General features: G+C 46.4%; 1 protein-coding gene across 3 annotated transcripts in view; it reads right to left on the bottom strand.

The window, feature by feature from the left end:
• The window catches only part of WIPF3 (WAS/WASL interacting protein family member 3), an 81335-nt gene that overhangs the window by 10643 nt on the left and 44879 nt on the right, over positions 1–25813 (bottom strand). For all 3 annotated transcript variants that reach the window (XM_033088665.1, XM_033088664.1, XM_033088667.1), the window contains 5 exons: positions 14281–14413; positions 11939–12070; positions 5967–6722; positions 2161–2310; positions 1054–1155 (listed from right to left, as the gene is read on the bottom strand). In XM_033088665.1, coding sequence (XP_032944556.1) covers positions 1054–1155; positions 2161–2310; positions 5967–6722; positions 11939–12070; positions 14281–14413 — 1273 coding nt within the window. The remainder of the gene's footprint in view (positions 1–1053; positions 1156–2160; positions 2311–5966; positions 6723–11938; positions 12071–14280; positions 14414–25813) is intronic.

Below are 25813 nucleotides of genomic sequence, written 5' to 3' on the forward strand. Positions count from 1 at the left end.
CGTCGCACTCGCGGGTCTGCTTTGCAGGAAGCTGAACCCTGGCGAAGGGACATCACCGAGGTCCCTCTGTAAGGACAGGCTCAAAGAGCCCGGTTCCTGGTCTGAGGCTGAGCCCAGACACGGATGATTTTCCCTGCTGGTTCACAGAAGTCTGGGATTGGGGTTGGGAAACATATCTACTCTCACTCCATATTGTTGACTCTGTCCCCTTCTGCCCACTTGGATGGGCTCAGCCCCAAACAAGAACAGGCTCATGTTAACTGACAGGGAGTATCACTATGTGGTCAACACCCCACTTTGCTTTCCTTTGCTTCCTGAGTTCCCACTTTCCTCGCTGGCCTTTTGGCCTCAAGGGCCAGGCTGACAAACCTCTGCCTCTTCCACCCTTAGAGCTGAACAGGTCAGTGGAGTGAAGGCCTCTGTTGTTGTCTGGCCACGTGATGAAATCAGCAGGAGGCAGTCTCACTGGGTTGAGACATTCAGCCGTGGCTGGACCTTGGAATCACTTGGCAGCGTTCAAAAGTACCGACGCCCTGGCCCCGGCCGTATGTTCTGATTTAGTTGGTCTAGGTGCAGCCTGGCCTTTGGGATGTTGAAGTAAGTTCTTTAGGTCTTTCTAATGTGTAGCCAAGGTTGAGAGCCATTGGCCTAAGGACATTCACGGTTTCACGGTGTCACAGTTGTGAACTGGGGGTTTCGGGTTCTTCCTCAGCTATTAATGCACAGTCCCTGCATGCCAGTTTGCTTGGCGTGGTTAGCTCCTTAGTCAAAAGCCTCAGAGAGGGGACTGAGGTACCCACGGGGTACATTCAGGCACCCAAATCTGATGCTAAACAATTAACTTTGGGATTCTGTAAATACCTCTAAATGAAACCTTGGTGATTGGGACAAATAAATATTCTGAAACTTCCAGAAGTAAGAATAGCATCATTGTATTCTTGCAGTGAAATCATAATGCTATCCTTTAGACAGCCTGTACCCAATCAATGCGCACCAAGCATCAAATTCTGGAGGGTCAGGGAAAATCAGGAGTCTTATCAAGGTGGCACTTACTTCTAGGGCTCTTGCTGGGGTAAATCTTCTGGCATGGTTTATATTCATCCGGAGGAGGAAAGTCTTCCACAGAATGGAATGTGAATTTAGACTCAAAGTCATCTGCACACACGGGAAATGGCAAAGTTACTTTGGTTACTGTGAAGACCCAAGTTTTGATAATTTCCAGGAGTACACAGGTTTGCCTGGTGCACGGGTTTTAATGGCAAGGCTATTCCCCCCAAGACATCCATTCATGTCTCAATTGTTATTGTTTAGCTGAGACACGGGGAACTAAGAAAAGTGAAATCAACAGACTCTCTCCATCACCCACCCCAACTTACTTCAACCAATGGGGAGCAGAAGTGCCCAGGGTCCAGAGTCAGAGGTGGGGACCTGGCAGCACCAAGGGACCAGCAAAGTCCCTGGGGCCTAAAACCGCTCCTGAGCTCCTGGGGACATCTTTGGTGGGGAGGGGTGGGCAGAACAGGAGTCCTCTGCCTGGCTGGTGGGAAGGAGCACGGTTTGTGTCCAGTTGGGGAGCTGGGCTCCCCAAAGCAAATGGGTTCTGCCCTGAGCTCTTGATGGCAAGAGGCGAGGGGGCTTCTGGCTCTTTCATGGGTTGAGTCCATGCTTTGTGATCTAGGCTGTATGTCTCACAGTAGCTCAACCCCTAAAGAGTTTTGGTCACATCTGACCCCAGGTGACTCTCCTTCCTTCTCCATATTTTTGCCCTAATTATCCGTCTGCCTACTGGGCCTTCGTCCATCCACTCACCTTGTCCAAATCACTCTGTTCTTTTAGCCTTACACATGGATTTCTCCATGGAGGTACACACACACACACACACACACACACACACACACACACACACACAGTTTAAACATTAGTTTTCTTCCCTTTTTCTAAGCTCAGTCAAAAGGTTGGAGAGTGGAACCCCCCAGAAAGCCTCAAGAGAAACCCTATATTTAACACAACCTGTAGGTTGTTCTGTATAACAGTGAGCCCCCTGTTCCTGCAAAGCATGCACCCTAAAATGACAGCACCACGGGCCGGCAAACTTCTTCAGGGACCTGGGAAACCACTGCCTCACTGGCAGCCAGCCTGGCAGATGGTGGCCTCACTCACCGATAATATGCAGACTTCCGTTCCGCAGCTGACTTCCGGGCTGCTGTGTCGGGGTCCAGGCTGGGGCCTGCTGGCTCCTGCTTGAAAGCTCCGTGGTGGGTGATCTTGCAGGAGGTGCTGGGGGTGGATTTAGCTTCCCCCCACTGGTCCCTTACAGAGAACATGACAGTGTATTCAGATACAGGAATGGGGACGGCCAAATCCTATTACACCCAAGATCTCAATACCTCACCTTTCACCCTTCTGTGGGTGTAATAGGATATGGTGAGTAAAAGGGCAACCTGCTTGGGACTGAATCTAAGTTCTCCCACTGGGATAATAACTCAATCTCTTTGTGCCTCAGTGGCCTCATCTGTCAAATGGGAATCATAATAGTACATACACCTCCCAGGGTTGTTGAGAGGGTCAAATGCGTTGATTTAAGTCAAGTGGCGTGGACTAAGGGCTCAATAAATGTTAGCTGCTGCAATAACATGAATGACAATGACAACTTTGGTCATCAGGTGGTAGAGCCCACAGAAGGGGAACCATTGCAGAATCCTGTGAGAGGGAAACACTGTCGGTGAGGGAGCTAGATGAACAAGCTGCCAGGGGCTTGCTGTTGCCCCGTTTCTACTCACACTGGTTCCCCCACATTACAGACTCTCGTTTTCCCTTCCAGTCAATCTCAACCCACCCCGCACACCAGAGCCCAGCTGGAATCCCACCTACTTCATCAAACCTTCTCTGATGACCCCTGTGGGAGGCTCTCTCTCCTTTGCCAGTACTTTTTTGTATGACTCGTTTGGCAATTAACGACCACTGGCTTGGCACCTCAATGTAGGTAGATATTCTACTCATTCTGCTTCATGAAATGATGACAACTGCACCACCAGTATCTATGCCAAGATGTTCACAATTACAACCTCTTTCTCTCCCCACCCCCTACGCCCCAGTTGGTCTGAAGCAGAAATGACCTTCATTTTATTCATGGAAAACTAAGTTTCACATCCAAAAACACAAGGAAGGAGGCCAGACAAGCATCTGCTCCTGGCCTTGAGTTTCCGCCCTGGAGCAGGCCAAGGCACCCCACCAGGCACAGGTGTTCTCCCCCACCTGCCAGCATCAGGGCTCCTCCCCTCCCTTCAGCTCCAGACCCAGTGCAGAAGGGCAGTCTCGTGCCCCTACCAGCCATCTGCTTAGCCCCTGGTCCCCTGCCCCCCAACTCCCCACATCCCAGCTGTGTACCCAACTCCACATTCCTGACCTGTACCCCAAGTCTGTCACCTCTTGGTCACATCCTCAATCCAAACCAGACCCATGTGATCAGGGCCCAGAAATCTAGCCTGGAGTTCAAGGATCTAGGGTTGGCACCCAAGAACTGGCACCATTCTCTAAGGATAAGAACCACTGAGGGAGTCCTAAAAGTCCAGCCCTGCTGGGGACACCCTCCGTGAAAGACATCGTGAAGTCTCCACCTTTCAATATGAGTATGAGCCACACTGCACCTCCCTCTGTGCCCAGGTCCAAGCTGAGGCTCCCTCCCTAGCTCATGGCATGGGCCTTGCACTGTCTGATGGAGCCACAGCTGGAATCTGAGCAAAGCCAGGTGCAGGGGTCATGCAGGCAGGTGGGAAGGTGTGTGCATACAGGTCCATGCCTGTGAGAGGTTGTGTGCATACAGGTCTATGCCCGTGGAAGGGTGTGTGCATACAGGTCCATGCCTGGGAGGGTGTGTTCATACAGGTCCATGCCTGGGAGGGTGTGTGCATACAGGTCCATGCCTGGGAGGGTGTGTGCATACAGGTCCATGCCTGGGAGGGTGTGTGCATACAGGTCCATGCCCGTGGGTGGACAAACAATGCTCCATGCTCTGCTTTCTTTAAGTCGTTTAAGGAAATAATCTCATCCTTCTTCCTCTTTCTGGTTTTCCCTTCCTCGGTACCAGGCTCTATGAGGATTTGCGGGCTCCCACAAGCAGACTAATAGGGCTGAGGGGCTGCTGACTCTTTTTTTAGATGAAAAGCTGCCCCTCCATCTAGTAAGAGAGAAGGAAAGGAAAGCACGTTTCTGAGGCCGAGCTACATGCAGAGAACTTCAGGCACATCTGCCTATGTACTATGCATACTAATCCTATGTGAAAGGTGCTATTATTTTTATTTCCATTTGTTGAATAACAAAAGGGCAAGAGTCAAGAACATTAAAAAAAACTGGCATGAGGTTACACAGTAGGTGGGGAAACTAGGATTTGAACTCAGATCTCTGTGAATCTAAAGCATTGTGGTTTTTGTTAACCACACAATGATCATTTAACAATCACAAGTGTCAAAAGGGGCTTACTAGTACTGAACACTGGCCCTCATGGTGACTAGTCAGCTAAGAAGAGAATGATTAAAACCTTGTCTTTTGTAACTAAGAGTCTTAACAATATTCTTGTCCTTTGTACCAGGAATTCCCTTTTAGGAACCTACCTTAAAAAAATACGTATCCAAAATGTAGACTACAATTGCTATAAAAGTTCTGCAACATTATTGTTAATAACGAGAAATGGAATCAACTTCAATATCTAAACATTAGAAATATGGTATACACTGATTATCATATTAATATGCTTATAAATAAATTTTAAAGATTTGACAAAATTGTGTTTAGTGTAATATTAAACAAAAACAGAATAGAAAGTAGCATATACAAAATAGTATTAACCATGTAACTATATAGATATATTCAGGGGAAAAAAGAAAGACAACACTTCCAAATATGACAGTATTTATTTGTGGGTGGTGTTATTATGAGTGATTTCAATTTCTTTCTATTTGCTCCACAATGAGCTTATATTAACACAAAGAAATACCTTGAAGAAACTCTCAGCATCAAATGATTTTCTGAAAGACCAAGGAATGTGTGTTTCAGTGCGGATGCGTGTTGGGATGTGTGTGTATGGACACGGGTGTTTATGAGCGTGTTTGCGTTCGTGGATGAGCGTGTGTGTGTGCAGGTGTATCCTTAGGTGTGTGCGGATGTGTGGATGTGCTTTCCATTCAGAAGGACTCCAAAAGTGAATGGAGCTGCTGCACTACACAGAAATCGTACTCCTGGTGCTTATATACTCAATCCAAAAGCATCACTGCTGGTTAGGTGAAGGAATTATTTTTACTATCTGGTTGAAAATACACACCCTCAGTTTTCTTGGGTCAGCTGGAGTATCTGCTCAAAATAAGGCCGCATGATAATCCAATCTACTGAGGGCCAGTGAAGATTCTGGCTGAGAGCCAGATTGTACTGACCCAGCCAAAACCTGAACAGGAAAGCTGATTCTGAAACAAACTGCACCCACAGCCCCGTCCACCCCAGGGAGCAGATTTGGAGTCTGAACAATGACGGTAAGAATAAATCACCCTCCCCTAGATCTCACGTTTCCCAAGCCCTGTTCCAACAACTGAGTGAGGGGGAATCTATTGCTATGCCCATTTGACAGATGAGGAGAAGGAAGCACAGAGAGGCTAAGTGATTGCCCAGGGTCACACAGCTAGTAATGGCTTGTGGTCTGCAAGATCTTGGACAAGTCTTTCAGCCTCCCTCACTCTTGGTTTCCTGCCTCTAACACAAATACCTCCAACATGCAACAGGTTTTTATTGTGCTCACTGCACTGAATAGTATGTTCTAAACCAAAATCGTAAGAGTTAAGACATCCCAAGGTATTTCCAAGTGGCTCATAGAAGCAGGTCTCTGGCTTGGCCCTAGCACTTCCATAATTGGTACGGAACTGGTAACAGTCAAGTGACCCTGTGATCCGGCCACCCTGGACCAGAACCGCGGCGCTTACCTGGGCCTCGACCTGGCCTCTTCTTCTGCAGGAAGATCTGAGACCCCGGAGGGGCGGGCGGTGCTGGCAAGGTCTGCCCGCTGGGCTTCGGTGGCTGGACCTGGAAGCTGGGGGACTTAGGGGGCAACGGGGGTGGCGCCTCACTGCTGTTGTTAGTGCCTAGCGAAGGGGACGCAGGCACTGAGGACCTCGGGGTACATGAGGCGTAGATGGGCAGTGGAGGTGGTGGTGGTGGGGGCGGCGGGGCAAAAGGCTCCCGAGCATCTTGGGTGGGGCTGGCAACATCCGCACTGAGCCCGGGGTACCCACAAGGCGGGAGGAGAGGGAGTGGGGGTGGGATGGGCGGTAGGTGCAAGGGGGCCAGCTGAGGCTTCGCTGCCTTGTCACTGAGAATGGTGGTCGGGGGAAGTGGGGGTGGGGTTGGCGGAGGTGGCGGAGGGGGAGGTGTGGAGGGCATGGGGGGTGCAATTCCCGGGGCATTCCCTTTGCTCTGGGAGCCAAGTGGGGACACCAGCGGAGCTTTGATGGGGGAGGAAGGGGGCAGGGGTGGGGGTAAGGGCGGGGGAGGTGGGGGCAGGGTGGGAGGAGGTGGGGCGGGCACGCTGGGGCGAGGAGGGACTGTCCTGGCAGCGCCATGCGCCTCGGAGGCGTTGCCCAGCCTGGGAGAGGCTGGAGGGTTCAGCGGCCCGCTGATAGTTTTGATGGGAAGCCGCGGAGAAGGCGCTCGGGAGCCAGGGGCCTGCCCTGTCTTGCCACCTGGAAGTGAGTGAGACAAGTTCTGAGTTAGCTCAGAGACCACAGGTCAGAGAAACCTCAAGTGTGTGGACGGCAATGACCAGGGTTCTCAAGCGTGATGTGGGTGAGTTAATTGCATGGTGGGTGCTCTGTCCCTGAATGTGGACGGAGGCCTCAGATGCAGCAGCAAGAGGGCGGGCTGCACCAGCCCCACGGTCCTTGTCAGCATTACCCAGCTGACCTCCTTTGAGACAAGCCTGGCTCAGGCCCACCGGCCCTCCTAGTGCATTCCACCTCCACCCTCACCGGCCACGCGCCTCCCGGTCTCCCAGCCGGGGCACAGGACTGCTCCCACCTCCTCTGCTCTCCCTCACCTCAGGGCCACCCTCACACTCATTCAGTCATCCACTAGGTGCAGGGACCTTTGTGTCCTACCCTGTTCCCTCGAAAATCAGACCAAGCCGGACCATCGCTCTAATGCGTCTTTTGGAGCAAAAATTAATACAAGACCCAGTATCATATCATATCATATCATATCATATCATATCATATCATATCATATCATATCAAGATCCAGTCTTATAGTAAAATAAGACCGGGTCTTATATTAATTTTTGCTTCAAAAGACGCATTAGAGCGGATGGTCCGGCTAGGTCTTATTTTCGGGGAAACACTGTGGTTTGGGTCCACAGGTGTCAACCAGAATCTCCTAGCTCGGGAGGTGTTCCTCACTTGTCCCGTGAACAAGGACTTTGTTTCTGCATTGAGAGCAGAAGCTTCATGATTCCCTGAATGTATAAGGTAACTCCAAAGTCAGCTGAACACACCTAGCCGTGGGGATCCAGGTCCAATGACTTTGAACCTCCCAGTCCCTCGGTCTCTGGAAGTTCAAAGCTCCCTTTCCCAAAGACGTGTGCCCGTTTCTAAGGGACTCGCCGTCTTCCGGTCTCTTGGCTCCCTCAGCCTGTAACTCCTCCATGCCATCGACCCCAACTGGAAATCCAATGCCTCTTGAATTCAACAACAACACCCAATTGCTCCAGGGAGGCATGTGTGCCTGGTGGACTTCATGAAAGACTGGTGTGGAGGCTACTCCCTGGCAGTGGCCTTGACACCCCTGGAGTACCCTTCTGCCATCCTGCTAGTTCTTACCCTTTCCCCTCTCTGTCTCTCTAAGGAGAAAAATGTTTCTCTCCCTGTTTCCTGCATAGAAGTTCTGTAACCACTGCTCACACATTTCCTTACGGTATCACTCTCCACTTAGGAGGCATTCAAAACATTTCTAATAAATATTTCCTAATAAATACAGTGCTCTCCCTAAAAGAAATTCTAGGGAATACATTTTTCCCTATTTCAGCACCCTTATATTTTATAATCCCCATGGAAACATGCGGAAAACACTTGAAAACATGGCTGCTTCTCACACTTCCTGGGTGCTGCAGAACAGAAAACACATCTTTCACATCAGATTTTGACCCCAGCATCTCCTGGTGGTTCTGAGTTTTTCAGTCAATGAGTCTCCAGCGTGTTTTCCCAACCACGTGCTAAATCATACCCAGGGTACTTGAGGCCAAAAGCCACGGCAGTCAAAACAAGGTGTGGTGGAGGTGACTCTGGGGCAGAAGCAGGCAGGACTGCAGTATCTGACTTTCCCAATGGAAGTCCCTCCTAGGGCTATGATGTGACAGTCACTGCTCATTATAGGTCTCAGCTATGGAATGGCTCTTCTGAAGGCAGGGCAGTCGTGTCGTTAGGCCTTTGCTGAGGATGTTCTTTGAGGTGGTTCTGGAAGAAAGAATGCCTTTGCACTGACGGACCCCCTGGCTGACTTGATCCCCCTGGGGGTCTAACGTAGGCATTGCCAGATCAGCTTGGCTGACCATGACCAGGAGCAGAAGGCCCCCACTCGACCTTTCCAGGAACAGGACCTACACGTCCAACGTTGGACATTTTATGTGAGGTCTGGGGCAGATGCCAGGCTCGGGGATGCCTGCCTCCAACTTCTCAAACCTGTTTCCATAGTAAACAGAGATGAAGATGGAGAACGCAGACAGCTTCCTAAACAAGGCAAGGCCTCCCTCTATGCCCCGTTGTTGGATGAACTTCAAGGGGATAACAAATATGAGGCACAGAATGAGCCCCTGAATAACCAACCCCAACTTTTTCCGTGATTGAGGACACCATGTATCCAAGATTCAGAAACCTTTAAAGTGAGTCAGTGTAAAGTACAGAAGCCTCTGTTTATGAAGCAGCCAACCAAATGAGAAACAGGCAAACCCATTTTTATCATGACAACGAACAGCAGAAACAAGGGTAACAAAAATGCTCTTTCTGCTTATGCTTATGCCCACACTGGGGTCAAGCAGAGAGCTGGCGGCTTGTACTTAAAGTGAGACCACAGGATAGAGAGGAGCGGATGGCAGGAGTGGAGGCGAGGAAGCCAGGCAGGCCTGACAGCTCGGGGCCAGCAGAGAGAGCTCCGACCATGAGTGACAACGAAGGAAGGGAAGAGGCTTTCCTTCACAACATAAATGCTAGCCCTAGAAATCCAAACAGAAATACACAAGGAGACCGTGAAGCGGGTGGGGAAAGGCATCAATGAGTCTTTGCTGATAAGAAAGGAATCAGCTTTTAGGGCCAGGGGGTTATCGAAACACGAAATAAGTCTTCTTTTAATCTATATGTGTTTCCAGAAGACCTTGGATTGCATGGGAGTCTCAATATACATTCTGGACAAGCTGGTGATGTTTACTCACTGCATCTTATTTTAGTGATCACTCCCTCACAGCCACAAATTTGATGTTTGAAGACCCTGGGCACTTTTGCCTTTGTGGAAAAGAAAAATATTTAAAATTACATTTTATGACTGCATTGGTATAAAGACAAATAAAATCTTTGACCCTAAAACTTCATGTGTTTTTTGGTTTGTTTTTGTTTTTCAAATTTAAAAGGAAATTCAAACATTTTCATGAGCCCCTAAAAGTCCTGTGAGCACAAGGCAGTGTGTTTTCTGGGCTGAATGGCTCTAAGCCACCATATTACCCACTCACATATTCCATTCAACAAATATTTGCTGAGCATCTGCTGTGAGCCAGGCATTTGTAAGGCAGTGAACAAAACACAATTCCTACCTTCATGGAATTTACATTTAGAGGGAGAAGACAGAAAATAAACCAGTAAATATGTAATATGTCTGATGGTGATAAGGAATACAAGACAAATAAATCATGGGAGAGGGTGGGTATTTCTATGGGTGATGAGTAAAGCCTCACTGATAAATTGATCAGTTGCCACTTGAGTAGACACATACAGGGAAGGGGATAGTGAGCTATGTGGACACCTGAGGAAGAGTGTTTCAGGCCAAGGGAGCAGTCAGTGCAAAGGCCCTGTGGCAGCAACGTGCCTGGTTTGTGTCAGAACAACAAGGAAGGCAGTGAAGCTGGAGTGCAGGGCATGAGCCAGCAAGAGCAGTAGGCACAAAGTTCAGAGAGATAGCAAAGGCCAAAGTACTGTTCTCTGAATGACAAGAGGGTCGATGGGAGAGTTCTGACACAGGCGCGCCATGGCTATCTCACTCTGAGACGGCACCCAGGCCATGCAGCTACCTGCTGGTTCTGTCCTTGAGTTTCCACCCTGTAACAGGCATCATTAGTCACTTCGTTATGGTTTGCGATCTCCTCTCAAGAGATCAATTCTTGTCTTCACAAACATAGTGGCTCAAACATCTGACACTTACGTCCTGTTGGAGAAAAGTGGGAATACTGCTGGTTCCCTTTGGCTGGTCCCTGTTATCACCTGCCTGGGGGTTATGTCTCCTATCTTTATTTCTGTGAAGAGAAACTAGGAAAAGTTTCATATTCCAAAGGATGTTTGTTTGAGAGGTAACTCAGGAAGTTGGAAAAAGTAGAGGGTCTTGAAGAATGCCAGCTCTCTTCATGCAAGATGATCTCAGCACTTTCTTGTCCGACAAACTCGCAGCAAAAACGAGGAAATGAAATGCCTCTGAGAAGGTCCCAGTTGGACCTCAACGCATCCTAGAGCCCTTATCTTTGCTGGACTTTATCAGTAGGTGATGCCAGCAAAGGTATCTCATAATGTCTAACAGCCACAGAGCCCATTGAGAAAGTTACCAAGGTCACATGGCAGAAGATTCTATGCCAGGAATGTTTTGAGCTTGATATTCCCTAGAATAATGAGATTCGTAATTATTCGGCTGCTGGCTAAAGAGCACAGTAATGGGAAAAACATCTCTCTCTCTCTCTCTTTTTTTTTTTTTGCACACAATAAATACATATTTGCTCAATTTTAATGCGATGCTTTCAAAACATCTGAAGCCTACTGAAACACAAATGACTATGGTAGACAGGTTGCAAATTTGCCTTGATTATCCATTCATTCCTGATTCTATAATCTTTGAAATGTGATTCTGCAGCTCCTCTCACCAAGAGGTGAAGTCTCTTTCCCCGCCCTTGTCTCTGTTGGCCTTGTGACTTGCTTTGGAAAAGAGAATGTAGTAGGAAGTAGTAGAGTGCCAATTCCAAGACTAAGCTTCAAGAGACTTTATACTCTATTGTCCTCTCTGTTGGAACCCTGTCACCACTATGCAAACAAACCCTGAACAGTCTGATATTGAGAAACCACACGGATCCGTCCAGCCAGTTATCCCAGCAGAGCCACCAAAGATACAAGAAGTATAAGATTAGCAAAGCCACCTACCCAACCTGTAAATACTAGAGGAAGCCCAGTGAAGACCACCCTAAATTGCCAACGCATAAAATTGTAAGCTAAATAAATGGCTGTTAAAAGGCCCTACGTTTGGCGGTATTTTGTTACATAGCGATACCTACGGGACACACTGACTGACAATCGCTATGACTCAGGCAGTGCCAGTGAGGCCACAGTGATGCCACTAAGATCTTCTAATGTGATCTATACCTTCTGTCTGCACTTTGCAATCTGGGCCACAGTCACCAATACCAAATACTACACACTATGGCAAATCATTCTTCAATTATTACCATGGGATGACTTAAACAGGATTATGATTTAAAAGGTCCCTCAAGAACAATTCTGTGCTTTGGGAAACTTCCAGTGCTTAGACTACCAAATACGTGACCTCCTGCTACATGGCTGTTCACTAAAAACACGTCACTTACTGGCAGGTGAGCATTTCTCAGTTGGTTCTACAAGTTAAGGAGATAAAGATCACAAGGCAGCCAGTCTGAACTCTTCCTTACCTGCTGCATCCCTCTGGCCTGCTGGTCGCAACACAGGAAAGCCACCAGCAAACAGATCTCCCAGGGCTGGGGGTGTGCTTCCGCCTCGAGAGTTTGCAGAACCTCCCCCGTCTTTGTTGGCTCCTTTGGAACCTTCAGAGAGAGAAGAGGCAAGTGGATGAGGATTTGTGAGCAGAACTGAGCAGCCAATTTGCATCCCGGGTCAGGTCTACCACTGCCCATGGAAGCCTTGCTTTCTCCCACCTGTAATGCTACCCTTCTCGTTAGCATCTTTCCCAAACACCTGATGCCTTGATATCCTGCAGACTCATGTGCCTGGGCCTGTCTGCTGCCCTCTCTGTGCCTACCAAAGAACCGACCATCTGGGGCTAAGCACCCTGAAAAGTGACCAAAACACAGGGACCTATACACTGCCATATCGTAGATGCCAACAAAGGGCTGACAGCATCTTTCAAATTAGAAAACCCAAACATTGTACCGTGTTTCCCCCAAAATAAGACTAATCGGAAAATAAGCCCTAGCATGATTTTTCAGGATGCCATCCCCTGAACATAAGCCCTAAGGCGTCTCTTGGAGCAAACATTAATATAAGACCCGATCTTATTTTTAGGGAAACACGGTAGGTGTAGAGCTGGTTCTATTTTCAACTTGACTGTTGTGGGAAGACTAGCCAGAGAAAACCACAGATTAAATTCAGTCAGTCATTTTAACTTCTTGTCCACAGAGCCAGGCCCAAACGGCAATCAGGAAGTGAAGATCTGCAATGATTTGTGCTTCAGCATTTTTCTTTCCCGTCTCCCTGAGCCCCGCATATTTCCCTGCACCTTTTCTTCTATGGAACAGAAAGCTCATGAGCCCTGGAGGAGAGGGGCCACTAATTCCAGCCTTCCAGATGTGTGGGGTCACCAACTACATAAAATGGAAGACATTCAGCTAAGACAAGAATTCCTGGCAGGAAATCTTCACAGTCTGAAGCTAACGTGCACAGAGAAATTAAGGCAGAGTGCCCACTGGTGGATGAATGGGGCCAGATTATTCTGAATATTAATAGTATATATTCCTCATTGGAATGATTAGGAAGTGAGTGTTTCAATAAAATGGACTTATTGGTTAATTTAACCAATTAGATACTGGGTCTAACCAGAAACTAATGTTTATTGTAATTGTTGAAAATATTTCTTAAAATAATTTGCCTAGCTTTGTGTACTATCATATATAATTACAGATACTAAATACAATTATATTTTTAGGACCATTTTTGAGAATTACCATTATGCTCACCATTGAAAAATATATGAAGATATAATAATAACTTATAGTGATTAGTTCTGCACATATTATTTCAATTGAAGAAAGAGCAGGTATTGTTATGATCTCCCCTATTGTGCAGAAGAGCAAACTGAGTCTCAGAGACGTTCCCTGATTTGCCTGGAGCAGAATCAGAAGTCAACATGGGTCATCTGACCCAAGCACAGGACTCTCTTTACCCTATGATATTCTAGAAGACACAGAAAGCTCCAGTCGTATGTTTCTGTGAGAGTATGCTGAAGAAATCCTTTTCCTTGTGGAAAAACAACAACTTTGCATTTTGTAACGGTGAGACTTTAGTTGTCCTCTCCTTGAGTTTGAGGACTATGTTGACACAGGACTAGGATGTTTAAATGTTACATCACAATAGACAAACACGAGGTGGTGTAGCCACAAAATGATATATTATTCAACAATAAAAAGGAGCGAAGTCTTGGTACCTCCTACAAGAATGAACCTTAAAAACATGATGTGGAGGGAAAAGAGCCAGTCACAAAAGGCCACATATTGCATGGTTCCATTTATATGAAGTGTCCAAAATGGGCAAATCCATAGAGACAGAAAGTAGATTTAATGGTTGCCAGGGACTGGGGGGTGGAAAGATAGGGAGTGACTTCTAATGGGTATGGTTTCTTTTTGGGGTGATGGAACTGGACAGAGGTGATGGTTGCACGCACATGATGAATGTTTAAATGCCACTGAACTGGACGCTTGAAATGGTTAAAATGGTGAATTTTATATTATGTGTGTTTTATCACAACAACAAAATAAGTTATCTCATCATGAGTTGTTTTTGTTTCTTTAGAGCTTGAAGAGGGATGGAAGATGTACTATGAACCACCTGCAGACCTCGAAGGGAAGCTCTGATTCTCTCACCCACGTGGCCTGTACACTGAGCAGGAGTGAGATGGCCCGATGTGTGTCCTGGGTAACAAATGTGGCCCCTGCCCTGAGCAAGCCAGGGGTGTCTGGCTGAGCCTCACATGTCCCACCCTTGGTTCAGGTGCTCCGTCCTGGCCCAGGTGTGCACTTACTCTCGATTTGTGGGGCACTGCGGTCATTGATCTGCGTGACTTTTCGTAGGCGAGTTCCTTGCTGGATATCAGCCAACAGTGCACTCCGACCTTTGGGATCTGCCTTTCTCAAGCCTGAAGTGTCTGTACCTACCTGTAAGGGAAGAAGAGGGATGTGATTAGAATCGCATATAGCATTTGTGGATAAACCCAATGTCCTGTCTGCTGTAAGGTTTCTCTCCGTAGTTCTCTGCCTTCCTGTTTGCCCTGCCTTACACCTTCCCAAGGTCAGTCTCACCTTGATCTCTATGCAGTTACCTACGAGTCTCAGTGGACACTTACCTCTTGCCCTGCTCACACCTCTCTCCCTGGGGACCTCGGATGGACTCTTTCTTTCCTGACCCTGCTCCTAGGTTCTGATTGATCATGCTGCCTGGTGTCTCCAGGCCCCAACCTGGATCAAATCCTTTGCCGACCCCAGCTTGATGATGGGAGTTGGTCCTGTTGCCCTGTCTTGCCCTGGACTATTCTCCTGAGTGGTACAAAGCCAGTCTCCGTTCCCCCTGCTCACATCCTCCCTGCTGTTGGGTGGCCCATTACGTCTCATAATTGAAGCTGATTCAGCCTCGAGGAACTGGTTTTGAGGGAGGGATGGTGGCCTTCATGTGAGTGTGAAGCAAAGGGCGGCTCAGAGGGGTCATAAAATTAGGGAGAAATGGGGGGGGGGGACAGGGGATTACAATGAAGGTTTAGTGACTGCCTACTCTCTGTGCCTGAGAGCGTTACAGTAACTCTCATAAAACCTTGTGAGCGCCAGGTGAGCTTGCCCTCATTTTATAGACGAGAAAACTGAGTCTATGAAATGATCTGTTCAAGGTCACAGTGCTCAGTTCCAACCTAGATCTGCTGAATTCCAAACGCTACGTGCTTTCTCACTTTGCAGTCAAAGTCATGTGCCATGGTTAGGAGAAGAGTCCTATAGCCTGCTAAAATGCTTCGTAAGTAGATTTGCGAAAATAACCGTCGTCCTAACTCTGCAAGTAGCACTGAATCCAATTGATTTACTCCCACTGTAGCTTGAGCTGCTGCGGCAGTGATCTCCATGGGCTATGAGAACCAGGGGACACCAGAGAGAACATATGTAGGTTGGTGACAAATAAGGGGAGGGATGGGTTGCACTGGAAGACAGCCAGGGGCATCCTCTGCAGTTAGAAGGTTTGTACCACGTGACCTTAGTGCTGGTTACCCATTTCTCAAAGCAAGAAATGCTTCTTGGCATCTGCCATCGGGGAAACACCAGGTGTCTTCGGTTTTCAGCTTAAATATCACCACTTCCGAGGCCTTTTCTGACCCCCAGTCTAAATAAAGCCACCCAGTGTTCTTCTTAGGGTGCCATAATCCTTTGTCCTCTGTAACTTTTATCACAGGGTATATATTTTTATTTCTCCTTCCATTGTGGAAATTTTTCCATTTGTGGTTACGAGTTTAAGGTTGACTATCCCACATTTGTCTCTATCAGGAAAAAAGATCTTGTTCATTTTGTTCACCAACATATCTCCAGACAGAACAGGACGTGGCTCCAGATAGACTCAATAACTGTTTACTGGGTGCATGAAGGAGAGAATGGGTGAACGAACTAGACCCAGATGTATAATACACTGGCCTTGCCCTCGAGAGCATACACGTGTACCAGGGGGGTAGAACATACATGCAAGGAGCTGAGCCACTGTAGCACGCAGCCTATGACCCAGCATGCACTTGAGTCTCTCAGACAGGAAGACCCCCAAGAGTTCAGAAACGGCCACATTTGTCAGGCTGAGCTGGTTGCAAGGGAACTATGCGGTGTTAGATGGTCCTTGAAGTATAGCTAGGTTTACAAAGCCTTGCCATAGCCATTTGCTGTTCAGAAAAAGGGCAAAAATGTTTGCTGACTAGACAGTCTGAGACTCTCCAGCGTCACAGATTAGAAACAGAGGCAAAGTCCGCATTTTCACTGGCTGACTCTACTGCATGGGTGATGAATCTTTCTCAGGCTTTGAAGGGCACGAGCTTCAAAGTCAGGTTTTTCTTGTCTGGAGACATGCCTTTCGAACCCTGGAGAGGAGCTCATGGATGATGGTGAACAACAGAGCTCTGAGCAAGGGATGCCAACCCTGATACTATACATTCCCGTGTTTCGCCGAAAACCAGACCCAGCCGGACCATCAGCTCGAATGCGTCTTTTGGAGCAAAACTTAATATAAGACCCAGTCTTATTTTACTATAATACAAGACCCGGTCTTATGATACAATATAATATAATATAATATAATATAATATAATATAATATAATATATACTGTCTTATATTAATTTTTGCTCCAAAAGTCAATATATAACATTGATATCAATAAGTTATTTTAAATTGCAAAGTTTTGAGATTTGTAAAATCTCCCCTCGTTTTACTTACAAATAATTGGTGACAGGAATAAGGGACCAACAGAAATAATATGACCCTAGCCAAGAAGGTAGGAAACATTTGGTAAAAATCTGGTATTACAATCTCAGACGTATAGTATGGTCAGAGAATAAGGGAGAAAATGTTTTGTCATTTTCTTCCTAGTTACAAGATAAACAAGACAGTGAATTATAGTGACCGTCATGACCCAAGTTAGGTGCTGGCCTTGGGGAAGACCGTATTAGAAAAGGTTTGTTCTTCTGTTTACAGCGGCAGCTGCAGATGAGCAGACCTTAGTCATTATGACCCCCTGGGGCTGTATGTGTAGGGGGGTCATCTCATCGAATTTAGACTCAGTTTTTTATTTCTTAGCAAAATGTATCCCCCTTACTCCCTGACCTTGCCCTCCCCAGGCTTTTTAGGTGAGGGCTATGAAGAACCTAATGTATGTCCTTAGAATAATGATTTGAATTTGAGTACCTACTTAGCACAGGCTTCAATATGTTCTTGACGATTCTGCATGACAGATTTGTTGATAAACACCTTCCAAATCAGCAGGAGGACACGGCAAGTCACGTCATGCTTACATGACGCAGTTCAGCTCGCCGGACTGAATTTAACATGCCTCCTGTGACTTCTCGGCTTTCCTTCCTGCTCCACTATGGGCCCTGATGATTTTCCACTAGAGGGCTCCCCCTCCCCTGACATCAATATGGTACCCTTCAACCCTCTCCTAGCAGGTAGAAAACAGCGAATAACTTCACGGCCAACGTGATCCTATATGTATATTTAGGCTTAATGGGTTTTGTACAAAAGGACATCCAAGCACTTATTCATTTGCACATTGAAAACTATATTACACAGTGACAGTTGTTTCATCTGCAATATTTACTAACAATTCAATTATAATTTGCTTTCTTAAAAATCTACAACCCGAAGAAGTCTTGTTACTGTGGTTACAGGATACCGAAACAAGAAATAGATTTCCAAAGAGTCACTGGGTCATTTATTCTATGTAAACCCTGATTCTTGGCAACTTCACTAAAAAATATAATCAAGGGAGAGAAAGCCATTCCTGGACACCTTTCCCATGGTAAATACATCCGTCAAACTGACTATGTGCTCCCCCCCATACAAAATAAGAAACTAAAACGTCACTTCAAAGTCTGCTCTGTTTCTTCCTTGCTGATTCCATCCTTTATGGAGTGTGACAATTTGTTGGGTTCCACACAAGGCTTTGGTTGACTCAGTTTCCCTAGAGCAAGCTTCAAATGGAATAAACCCTGATCCTAAAAAAAGATACAAAGCAGCAGCATAATAAAGTCAATTAGTGCACCCTTGGCGGTTGCAAAGGCTGAAAAACTGAACCCATCAAATTAGAAATATTAATACAAAAATTGAATAGCAGGACTGACAGAGCCAAGTGTGGTGAGTTGTCTGACCTCCTATTTTGATAAATTATAAAAAAATGTTTGCATATCTATTTGTCATTCCAACAAATGAGTTGACCAGGTTTCAGGGCAGGAAGGATGGCAGTTCAGCCCAGATGAAAACTTTGGAATGCATGTCCTCCTGCTATTTGTCACCCTGCCACCAAATGCTATCACTGCCTGTCTGATTGATACTGTTTTCTGTGTGAAACACTAATAAAAATCGAGTCTGTGGATCCAAATCTAGCAGGTTGCTGTCTCAAGGGTAATCTAAACCCTATCATTTTCATACAATTTCAGTCTTGCAGCCTCCTAAAGATACCTTCTCCAACATTGCTTTTAAACCTAAAATTAGTACTCAGGTTTCCAGGCACACAGCCTGTTCATTACCCCAGCCCTCAGCCTCCTCCTGCTTTCTCCTAACTTGGGGGAAGACAGGTATCAGCAGCCAGGCTACTTGAATTTCATTACCAAGTCTGAATCCCCAGGACAGCCAGCATGGCACTGCCTCCCTCTTGCTACTACCACCTTTACATAGGAGAACGCAGAGGGCCTGGGATCCAACAGAGAGACATGGAATATTTTCAGAGGAAACAGTCTCCGTGGTCAGACCTGACAATGATCCTTACAGTCCAAATGTGCAAGAGTCGGGCTGTTCCAGAATGAAGCATATTGAGATCTAACAGTTCTATGTCTCATTTTCAACAATGCAAATATACAATTAAAATCCACAAGCAAAAAGAATGGACCCTCTTACCTCCTTTCCTAACGCCTCATTTCTTAAACAACAGACAGACCTGTGAGTGTTACCTAGAGTACAGAGCTGCCTGCATTGTCTCTTCTCTCATCAAGAGCTAAAGCAGAATGAAGGGCCCTTTTGTTGGGGCTCTAGGCTATCGGTGGGTCTGATCCTATGCTCTACATTCACAAAGAAGTCAATCCATCAGACTCATCTCATCCATTGGCATGACTTTGGTTACTATATGCTGGCAGTTATCTCCTTGTCCAAGGACCTGGAGGCCATCTCAGACCTTCCCCTCTTCCTCAATCTTAACATCCACTCAATCAAAAACTCCTGTTGATTTTTCCAGAATGGTTTCTCTGGAATGTGGCTCCTTTTCTCCATCCCTGTGGTGTTGACTTAATTAGTGTTGGCCACACCCACCTCTGGATTCCATCACTTTCATGCCTCCTGTCTTGCCTCCCTCCACACAGCAGCCAGAATGATCCGTATAAGGGACATGTCATTTATCATGTCCCTCCCTTCCATAAAACTTTGCTGGCTTCCCATGGACCTCAGAATCAAGTTCAAATCCCTTCCTGTTGAGCAAGGCCCTTTGTGACCGGCCTAGACTGTCCACTCCTTGAGCATTCCGTGCTGGAGCTCACCTCTGTTCTCTGGACTTTGGCTGGAACTCATCTCTGTTCTTTTTACACTTGTCTCTTGGCTATTTTCCAGGAAACGTCCTGATCCTGGAAGGCCAGGTGAAGAGTCTTTTTTTGTTCCTAGAGCGACACACTTACCCTTAGCAAAGCACCAACCACCCAGATCATGTCACTCTGCTCAAAACCTGCAGTGGTTTTCCATCTCACTTGGGATAAAAAATTCAAAGTCCTCATTAATATTGTCTGCTGGGCTTGACTGCAATTCCATATGCTACTCTCTTAGTTTACCTGTAAATGGTACCACTGTTCTACCCACACCAGTGTTACAAAGCAGCTCCCACTGTGTGGCAAGCGCGACTTCGGGTACTCATTCCTAGCAACAGTGACAATTTTGAGACCAACGTGAATTCCAAGTCCCTTCAGTGGGGAATAACCAGAAAAACAGGAGACTAAAGGTAGAGAATGGAAGGAATAGAAATAAAGAAATATGGAAAAAGAGGGATCTGAGACGCATATAAACAGAGCCCATGGGACAGGTTTCAGAGGCAGGGATTAGAGAGATTCAATTATTCCAGAGCTATACATTTAAAAAGGCAGTCAACATACGAGTATGGACGGTGGATCGGACACTGGACCAAAACACACCTTTCAATGCATGAGAGGTTATTTATCTGCACTACAGCAAAATGAATTTATAAGTAGTTCATGGAAAGTGCTAGAGAGAGGGGGCCTGAAAGGATAGTAAACGGACATCAGAAGAGCAACCCCTTGGTTTCGAATGTAACCCAATAATAGTCAAGATTTGAGCGCTGACTCAGTGCCAGGCATTGGGTGAGAAGCGGGGGACTACAGTATGGGTAAGACTGCCAGCACCCTGTTCTCAGGGAGTGTGTGTGTGGGGGTAGGTGTGTATATACGTGTGTGTATACATATATATTTGTGGGTATCCATATGGTACATACATACGTACACGTGGATATACATATATTCCTCATTATTTACTTTCTGGACCTGAGCCTCCCATCTGGTCTCCACAACCAGGACCGTAATCTGATTCCGAGGCGGCCCTCACATGAATGTATTGAACGCACCCACTGTCTGATTCTCTTTCTCAAAAGGCTTCAGTGGCCCTGCACTCTTCCAAATCATGGAATCCAGCCACACTGCCTCAAGGAACCCTCCAACCTTATTTTATATTTCTGCAGGAGTTAAAACTTCTCTGGATTTCTCCTGTGTTTCTTTCCTTCTCCTAAGCCTGTGCTCCTGCTTCTGTCTCTTCTGGGAATGCTCCCCCCGCCCCAGCCCTGCCATACCTGCTGAACTGTTTACTTCTCTTTTAAGCTTTACATCAAAACCCGTTTACTTGACAAAATCTTTTTTTTCCGTTTAAACTTGTTTAACTAATCTTTTCCTTGTGTGATCCACACCCAGCTCCAAAGCACCTGTTAATTCTCTACAGTATTGTTCCCATCTTGACAAATATTACAGCTTTATATATTGGTCTTTCGCCTTATTTTTGAGTGGAAACTCCAAAACTAAGCAATCCCCCTTTTAGTACCAGCGTATCTTGCTTTTTTTTTTTTTTTAAACAATATGAGCAATCTATCAGTATTTTGTTGAAATGCACTCCATATAAAACTTAGCCTCTGGGTCTTTGACATCTGTCTGCTCCGACAAAACATGCAGGTGTGGGAAGAGAAGCTGCTGCCTTTAAACTTATGCCACAGCCCTGATTCTTTGAACTGTTTTCACGCTTCTCATCCTTTGGTCACTCTGTCCCTAGAAATGGGAATTCAATTCACCACCATTTTCTCTTTTTTGATGATGCTAGTATTCCCAGGCTTTTAAGACTAAGGTGAAATTATGAGAAAACCTGATTTTCAAACCTACATTGCATCTGGAAAGAACAACCTTGTAAACTCAAAAAAAGAAAAGAAAAGAAAAAGGCCAGCATTGGGAGTCAAGGGCCTGACACTACGCTAGGAATGGCTAATAAATAACACATAGCTTGAACAGTGTCTCAAAAACTGGTTGAGGTTCCATAGCTCCTATTTCTTTTAGACAAAAAGTGCTGCCGAAAAGGGACATCCTTGCCCACCCCTAACTCCCCAGCAGATTAATTCGCAAACGAGTCCATTTCAGCTGGACTTCAGCATGATTGTTTCTGTCAAAGTCTTTCTTCTTTTCGTTCCGAGCTTGAAACTTATGACTCCTTTCTCTCTTCCATTTGAAATAACCAACTTTCCCTGAGACCTGGTTTCTTCTCTTCACTGGGCACAGAGAGGTGATTTTGGAGTCTGGGTAAGGAGGTTGCAACATGCAAAGGGTGATAATGACAGGAACAGTAACGACAAAGGAAATGGGAAAGCATTTGTGTGTGCCAGGCACTGTTCCAGGTACTCTCCATGTATTGACTCACTTAAACGGCCCTGGAACAAAACCACGGCGTACGTACTAGTTATGAGTATTATGTCCAGTTCACCGGGAAGGCACAGAGGGGAAGCAGGCTATCTACCACTACGAAGTGGAGCGCTGAGAGGTGAGCCCTGCAAGTCTGGCTGTCTTAACCACCATGCCATAGAGCCTCCTAGTAATAACACCACCTAGGAACATAGTGAAGGTGAAACACACTGGAAATACATGGCAAGCCTGCAGCTGGGTGAAGGGAGTAGTCCAGTTGCCCTCTGGCTTGGAACCATAGTTGATGTTGCTTCACAAGGAGTGTGACAGCCAGAGCAGGAAGGAGGGGGCAGGAAAGGGTATCAGAAGGAAAAGGAAGGGTGGGGGGAGAGAGAGGAGCGGCTCTTCTAAGAAGGTTGGGGCCCAAGGAGCTAAGTGCAAAGCCTTTGCCAGGGCCAGAAATGAGGGCCAGGGCTGAATGATGGACTTGAGAACAGTGTGATTAGTGCATTAAACGTGAGCCAGCAGCCGTTTTGGCAGGGGGCGGCCTGAGAGCACTTAAAATGGAAACTGCGTAGAGTAACCCTACCCAGTGAAGGAGGCTGATACCCTCAACTGTGAATAGCCAGTACCTGAAACTCCCTTGTCAGGTAACACAGACCCTCCTGTGGGCCAACCCTGCCAATCCACCTCTTTCTTTCCAAGTGGGGGCTCCCTATTCTCTTGTCACATCTCCCTGCTGGCTGCAGGGCAAATGCAGAGTTTTCAGCACATGGCCTCCCTGTGTTGACTCTGAAATAGGTAAGAGTCTGAACATTGTTCAAATGTGAAAGGAGACAAAGGTAACAAAAATAACCAAGAGGGGAGAAACTCCAAAATTTCTAGAAAGTTGAAGATGTTTCCAAAGTATTGTACCTATTACAGGTAATAATGTAAATGGATCTAGATTTTCTCTTCTCCCAGTCACTTTTCTAGGTCTTTGCTAGGTCCTCTGTATGGGGAGTCCAACAGAAGCTTCTGGGTCTGGAGATAGATTGGATCCTACTGAAACAATGACCCACAGGTTAGTCCAAGGACAGCACTGAGAGGGTCTCACTGCTGGATCTGATGATATTGGCATCCATTCCAGAACCTGCTTCCAAACCTCTCTGGGCCCCTAGGTCACCAGACGTGGGCTGCTCTGCATATGTGCTTTATAACTCTGTGATTACCCATGGACCTAGGTCAAGTCTAAGTAAATACAGGAAATTATTTCCATGCCCTCTTTTTCCGGAAAAGTATACACTCTTCTTCTCGTCCTTCTGGCATTGCCAAACTGAGGCTATTGCTCTCACCTGATTCAGCAACAGATACTCATTGAGCCTCTCCAATGGGTGGGGACAGAGTAGGGGGAAGCCAGACACTTTCACACGTTACTTCTGGGTAAGACTCAGACCTGTGCCAGCACAGCAGCCACAGCTGGAATCCACACAGGCTATCTTTGGGCCTTGCTGGCATTGATGCCACATGGACAGGTCACCACAGAATGAGCTGAGTCTGCAGCCCGAGGCCTATGTGTCCAACAGGCTGCTGAACGCCTCCACCCACGGCACCGTAAACTCAGCACACCCACACCAACTCATTATCTCCCCCATGTCACCCCCAAAGACAGACAGACAGACAGACAGAAACACACACACACGTGTTATTCCTCTTGTGATATGGATCTCAGCAATATCCTTCTAGCCAACCAGGCTCAAAACCAAGAACTCCCCATATTACATTCTTGGCATTCTAAAATGTGTCAAATTTACCTACTAACAACTTTACTTCCACAAGGTATCTCTAATTCCTCCCGCCCATTCTAGTTCCACCATCACTTTTTGTGTTCACGTCTCACCCATCCCTCTTAAGCCACTTCTCCATTCTTACTTAGGTCAACCTTCAGGTGTGTAGGTGGCGATGTGAAGTCTGAGAGGCACGAATTTAAATGGTCTCCTAAGGACCCTCCCTCTTGCTTTCAGAATCTCCCCTCTCCAGTTAAACTTTCATGTTGTTTCTCCAATTTTCTTCTTAAATGTAGATGAGGCATCCACCGAATTAGGACAAAACTCGCTTGGCATGGTTTTAAGGTCCTCCAGCATCTGACCACAGTCCATGGTTTCACCTCCCACCTCACACATTTTATACACCACCCACACTTGCCTAGTGTCCCATTCCCTCTATTGGTCATGTACTTGGTATCTCAAGGTCAGTACTCATCTCGTGCATTGCTTCTATGCGACATGCCCTTCTCTTCCAACTCTGCCAATTAAAATCATATCATCTTCCAAGGCCTAGCTACAAAGCCTCTCTCAGAGAAGCTTATATTAATCCAAGAGTCAGAATTAGTTCTTTGTGTTTCAACTCTTATTATGAAATAGCCATGCATTTTAGAATTTAAGTCCAATAAGCAGACATCAGTGGGGGTCTCCTGAGCCCTTGAGATCCAGAGGAGATTGGCTCAGAGGCCTATGTGATGCCCTTGGGAAGGTCAAAGCCTCCCAAAGATTTCTGCAATTTCAGGGGTGTTTATGTCTCATGGGCATGTTTGCTTCCGAGCTTTTATTCCCATATATCCTGTCTCTGCTCTAATCCTTATGGTCTCGAAACACAGCTGAAAGCCTTCTGTAATCCTTCCTCTTCTTCCTCCACCCGCCATAATAAAAACCCCAAAACATTCACGGAAAGCACTCATGCGCACAGCAGGCTTTACTGAAATGTGGGTGGAGAACAGGAGGACTTGCCCCTGCAAGCACCACCAGCACCACCTTCTCATTGAGTCCTGGGCATCCCCAGCCCTCAGATGTACTTTGATCATCACAACACAGGAAGATTTCATCTGATCCAGCATCCCCTTCGTCACCTACCCCAAACCAGTGTTCTGGCTCCTTTCTCTCATCTCTCTTCTTTACTATCTTTTTCCTCTGCCCAACCTCTTATGAATGAAGCAAATTCTCCCCCTTGCTTCCTGTGGTGCAGTTAGCCATTTTTATTGCTGCCCCATCCTGTCTTCATATTCCACGACCTCCCACTCCTCCATAATTTATCAGGATATGTTCCCAAAGACGGGTCCCTCCTTCACAAGAATTCTGGTGCCAGCTGCTGAGATCATGTGTCCCTTTTTGACATGCATCTGTCTTTCCCCAAGTAAGTTCCTTAAAGCAGAAGTGACGTCTCAACCAACCCTTCCAGTGCTCAGCTCAATGGCTTGTATATAATAAACACTCCAAAAAAAAAAAAAAATCACTAAAATAAAATTAGCTCTTTAATGTGAAAAGGCAGGGTGAATTAAAAATAAAAACCAGTACTTTTGTCATGAGAATCACAGAGGGGGCCCACCAGAGCACCTGAAGTGTGACTCATACAACAGACTTTTATTCACGACATTCCTGTATATTTTTAATAAAATGGGGCCACCTCAAAGCCTCCCTTAAAAATACAGCAGCATCTGTTTAACTGAATGCCAGCAATTCTAGAGGAGAGCAGAAATAAACTGAAGGTCATGACAGCTGCAATGAGTCAAAATAAAATGTGACTTCCCTTGTTCTTAGCAATGATCTTCATGGCTTTGTGACAATTATGACAGGGAAGAAATTTTGCTTAAATGGAACAGACCTATCATCTGAGGAAGTGAAGGGTAACAGAATAAAAGGGGGAGTGGCTATTTTTAGCTCACTCTCTCAACTGTATTTTTGTCACACACCTCCTAAAATTAGGCCTGCTGATTGAGGCTACATGTAATCAGAGTGGTGTAGGCTGATGCAACCATTGCTTCTGCAAACTAGGATAGGTCCCATCCACTGCCCTTCCTTTGCACTAATGGATCTCTGCCTTCTTGACACCTCAGTGGAGTCAACCCTACACAGTAAGGAAGGGGCTAC

Source organism: Rhinolophus ferrumequinum, chromosome 20, assembly GCF_004115265.2.
Source record: "Rhinolophus ferrumequinum isolate MPI-CBG mRhiFer1 chromosome 20, mRhiFer1_v1.p, whole genome shotgun sequence".
NCBI classification, from domain to species: Eukaryota; Metazoa; Chordata; class Mammalia; order Chiroptera; family Rhinolophidae; genus Rhinolophus; species Rhinolophus ferrumequinum.